The sequence below is a fragment of the Elaeis guineensis genome, chromosome 7, assembly GCF_000442705.2.
Source record: "Elaeis guineensis isolate ETL-2024a chromosome 7, EG11, whole genome shotgun sequence".
Taxonomy (NCBI): Eukaryota; Viridiplantae; Streptophyta; class Magnoliopsida; order Arecales; family Arecaceae; genus Elaeis; species Elaeis guineensis.
Window position 1 is genome coordinate 3198019 of NC_025999.2, and position 4603 is coordinate 3202621.

At 38.5% G+C, this 4603-nt stretch overlaps 1 protein-coding gene across 1 annotated transcript; it reads left to right on the forward strand.

Annotated features, from left to right (window-relative positions):
* The first annotated feature begins 251 nt into the window (after positions 1-251).
* LOC105049339 (7-deoxyloganetin glucosyltransferase) lies at positions 252-2513 on the forward strand. The gene is given in 3 exon segments (XM_010928961.3): positions 252-844; positions 1490-1678; positions 1681-2513. Coding segments are annotated over 3 exon segments (1452 nt in total). The 5' UTR covers positions 252-330; the 3' UTR covers positions 2430-2513.
* Positions 2514-4603: the final 2090 nt, after the last annotated feature.

Below are 4603 nucleotides of genomic sequence, written 5' to 3' on the forward strand. Positions count from 1 at the left end.
ATATTATATAATTCAATGATTGATGCTGCAAGAGAAAAAGAATTGTTATGGATCAGACATCGAGAGGTCGAGTCTCAAAAGTCTCATATCGACCACAGTCGATAGTGTCTACTGCTTAAGAGTGCGAGCTCTTTCTTGTCTACGTGAGATGCCTTTTGTGGGGCAAAATTGTGAGGGGTGGGGTTCTCATCTAATCATGTGGCTTGGGCTCCATTTTAGATGCGGTCCAAACCCGTGTCGGCAAGCATGCAAAACAACAAAGGAAGTTGAGTGGTGCAGCTTTAAAAACCAAAGGGGTTTGAAGGAAGTTGGGAATCACAGCGTGGGAGAATGGAGGCGGAGCCATCGTCAGTGGGGAGGCCTCATGCAGTTTGCCTCCCAATGGCAACTCAAGGCCACATAAATCCCTTCCTCAAGCTCGCCAAGATCCTCCATTCCAAAGGCTTCTTCATTACATTTGTGTACACCGAATTTGACCATGCCCGTCTGTTGAAAGCCGGCGGCCTGGATGCCGTGAAGGGCTCCGACGACTTCCGCCTCGAGACCATTCCCGATGGCCTCCCGTCGTCCGGTCTCGACGGCAACCGACACATACCCAGCCTATGCGATTCCCTGAGCAAGAACGGGTTGGTCCCCTTTCGTGATCTCATAACCAGGCTTAACGGTACTGCAGCAACGCCTCCGGTTAGCCTCGTCGTGTGGGGTGGCCTCATGAGCTTCGGCCGGAAGGCCGCCGCAGAGCTCGGCATCCCTGACATCATGTTTTGGACTGCTAGTGCTGGTGGTTTGATGGGCCTCCTCCATTACCCTCAGCTTATTGACAAGGGCTTGGCACCACTAAAAGGTCTGACTGTCTCTCTCTCGCTCTCGCCTCCCCAGTGTTTTCCCATGATGAGTGGCAACAAGCTAGCAAGCAAGGTTGAGGCTTCTGTTGTAAGTTAATGATAACAAGAAGTCCGTACCTAGCGGATCAGACAATATCTGAAAACTGAAAAGTATCATACGTACTGACCAATTAAGTTAGTTGTTCGAAAGCCTTTTTTTTAGTTCTAAGATATGGATTTGTCCTCATGCCAAGTAAGTACATGAGAAGATGGATGACAGATAATTCTACTTTCTACAGTGTTTTTCTCGATTTTTCTTGGTTGTTTTATGTTCTCAAGGAATGAATCTCACAATCCTTGGCCTTTACTCAACTGGCTAACCAAGAAATTAAAGGTCATGTCGCACACATCGATTTATCATTTGAAGTTGTTGGCTGTGAATTTTATGTAATACGTCAAAAAAAAAAAAAAAATGCAATATCAACCAAAATTGGCATATATGTCCAGATATATGATTGAGTTGCTTGCAAGCCCAAACATTTTTTGTCCTGGCATTCGGTTAACTTTAGCATAATTGGACAGGATCACGAGGGCACTTGCATGCGAGCCTTTCGATATACTACTATACCATGTTTACTGCCTTTTTTTTTTTTTTCGCTGTGCAGAGGAGAGTGATTTCACCAATGGATTCCTCGACACTCGCGTGGATTGGATCCCTGGCATGAGGGACATTCGACTAAGAGATCTTCCATCACTCCTTCAAACGACGGATCCTGACGATATCTTGTTTAACTTCGTGATAAGGGAGACACAAGAGGCTTTCAAGGCCACTGCAATCATGATCAATACTTTCCATGCTTGGAACATGAAGTTCTAGATGCACTGGGACGGATGCTGCCTCCCGTTTACACTGTCGGTTCGATATCCATGCTTTGCAAACGGATGTCCAATAATTCGTCCATTTCGTTACCATCAAATCTATGGAAAGAGGACGCAAGCTGCATCGAGTGGTTGGATCGGAGGGATCCGAAATCCGTGTTGTATGTGAACTTTGGAAGCCTCATAAACTTGTCGATGGAGTGCTTGTTGGAGTTCGCTTGGGGGCTTGCAAATAGTAACCATTTCTTCTTGTGGGTCATCCGATCCGACCTTGTCTCCGGCGAGAAGCTCATTTTGCCTCAAGATCTTCTGAGAGAGACTAAAGAAAGGTGTTTGGTGGCAAGCTGGTGCCCGCAAGAGGAAGTTCTTCTCCACCCTTCGGTTGGGGCGTTTTTAACACATTGTGGGTGGAATTCAATATTGGAAAGCATACGTGGTGGAGTGCCGATTCTATGTTATCCTGCCTTTGCCGAGCAGACGACCAACTGTTACTTTGCTTGCAAGAAATGGGGGATTGGAATGGAGATTGGTGGCGATGTCAAAAGAGATGTGGTAGAGGGTGTTATTAAGGAGGTGATGGATGGAGTGAAGGGAAAGGATATGAGAAAGAAGGCCGGGAAGCTCAAGGAAATGGCAGAGAAAGCAGTCAAAGAAGACGGAACCTCCCACTCGAACATGAACAGTTTACTCGGTAGCTTATGCTTAGGACTTAATTTGAATAAGTAAGATCATCAGCATGGTTGTAGTCTCAAAACCAATTACATGTCCTTTGCAATTGGATGTTGGAGCCTTGTTGTGCGTTAATTTTTAGTTTTTTTTTCCTGCTTTTATTTTCTTGCTCAGACGACACAAATGAGAGGCCTATTTTAGATGCATTTTTTCCCACATATTTTAGATGCAAGCCACGTGGGCACACGGAATGCATGATTTTTTTCTTCTTTTTCTTTTTGGGTTAAAGGGAAGACCCATCAGAAACGTGGAAATTGACTTTGAGCGTTCGATTTCTGAACCGCTTCATTTCGATGCGATTTGGTGCGTTCCGATTCTCTCCGGAGTATGGTGGGATAGGAGCCTATCCAAAAATAATATATATGGTGGAATTGGAGACAGTTATTTAATAAACAATCCTGATAATTTATATACTTAAGATAACATGATGAGATATTAGGATTTAATTGCAAATCCAAATTTAATTAAAATTTTATTTTTAGTTGATCATTAGTTTAATAATTTTAAAATTTTATATTTAATATTTTATATTTAATTATTTTTTTTAAGATTGGTCAAGTTTATGTTCCAGTAGATTCCTAATTTTTGAGTTACGGTAGGAGTCAAAGTTCCATCCGTAGAGTGCTCTATTTAAAGATTTTAGTATCTCTTTTGATATAGAAGATAATGAAAAATCATGTGGAAGATTATGATGGGAATAGAGCGAGTTAAAGATATCTTCTTTAGTGAGGCATGAGGAAGTTTTCTTATGTTGCTAAATTTTTTTTCTTCTAAATTTTTCTTCCAACATTTCTTCTCTATTATTATTTTGGTGTTCGTTTTGGATCTTAGATCAGCATGTTCGATCTACTCTGGATAGAATGCCATTCTACATAGTATCGGAGCTAAGAATTTGTATTTATGGCTCTACATGGTATTAAAGCCATAGATTTAGAGATTGGTGATTCATGCGCTTGTTGCTTAGCATGATTGAAGAGCTTTTAGTAATTCATTATATAATGTTACAAGCATATGGACTCTTATTTGATAATTCAAGAAATGAATCATCATGACTGGTGCTATTATTGTCTCTATCAATAGATTTATAATTATAAAATGTCTTATCTTACCAATATCAATAAGACTATTTTTACTATTACCACTTCTCTTCATAAATTGAACAATACATGTTATCTATATTGGAAGGCTCTTGTCAGATTTCATTTGAAAAGTCAAGATTTATAGAATATTTTAGATGAGTCAGAGATGATGCCAATAGATAAGATTATAAGAAAAAAGTGAAATTTAAAATCTAAAAGGATAATATATATTTTTCAAATTTTAGTTGATAATTTTTTTTTTTATATTCAAGATATAAAGGAGCCAAAAAAAGCATGGGATATACTTGTGGGTGTTTACTCAAATTCATGCGAGCTGAGATATCCCAAACAAAAATTATTTGAATAGTGGAATCTTGTTCCAGATTTTTCTAAAAATCTAAAAGAAGAACAAAATTGATTTAAAAATAAAGATCTAAAGCAGATGGAGCTTGATCAGTTTGAGATTGGATTAACTTCTGAAATCTCAAAGCATGATAAGATTGATCAACTTAAGAATCAATCAAATCTAAAAAAAAATCTAAAAAAAGAGAAGCTTGAACAAATAGATTCCACATCAAAAGAGATCGTGATTGAAGAATCTGTTAATTTTGGAATTGCTTGAAAAGAGTTAAAGGATGCTATAGTTGATCCAATTTGAAGATTTATTAAAAAATCAAATCATGCAGAAGAGTCTTATATTGAAACTATCCAAGATATAGATATTTCATATAGAGATTTAATCAGCCATGAGGATGAAAAGTTGATTAATTTTGAAGAAACTTTGAAGGTCAAGCAAAAAGAAAACATGCTTGGTAGAAATGATTTTTATTATGCCTTGGTGGTCAACAAGATTTTGGTACATTAGTTAATTTTGAAGTAATTCTAAAGTTCGAGCAATTAGAAGACTCTATATATGAAGATTTGATTCCATATATAGAAACTAATAATGTGCAGATACTTGAAGCAACTCAAGTGGAGGTATATAAACATGGCCAAAGTCTTGCTTTTGATTTTGTATGTAGGTAATAGCCGATGCTTGCAGTTATTACAATCGATAACTCAATGTTCGTTGGCATAAATTGGATGCTCGAA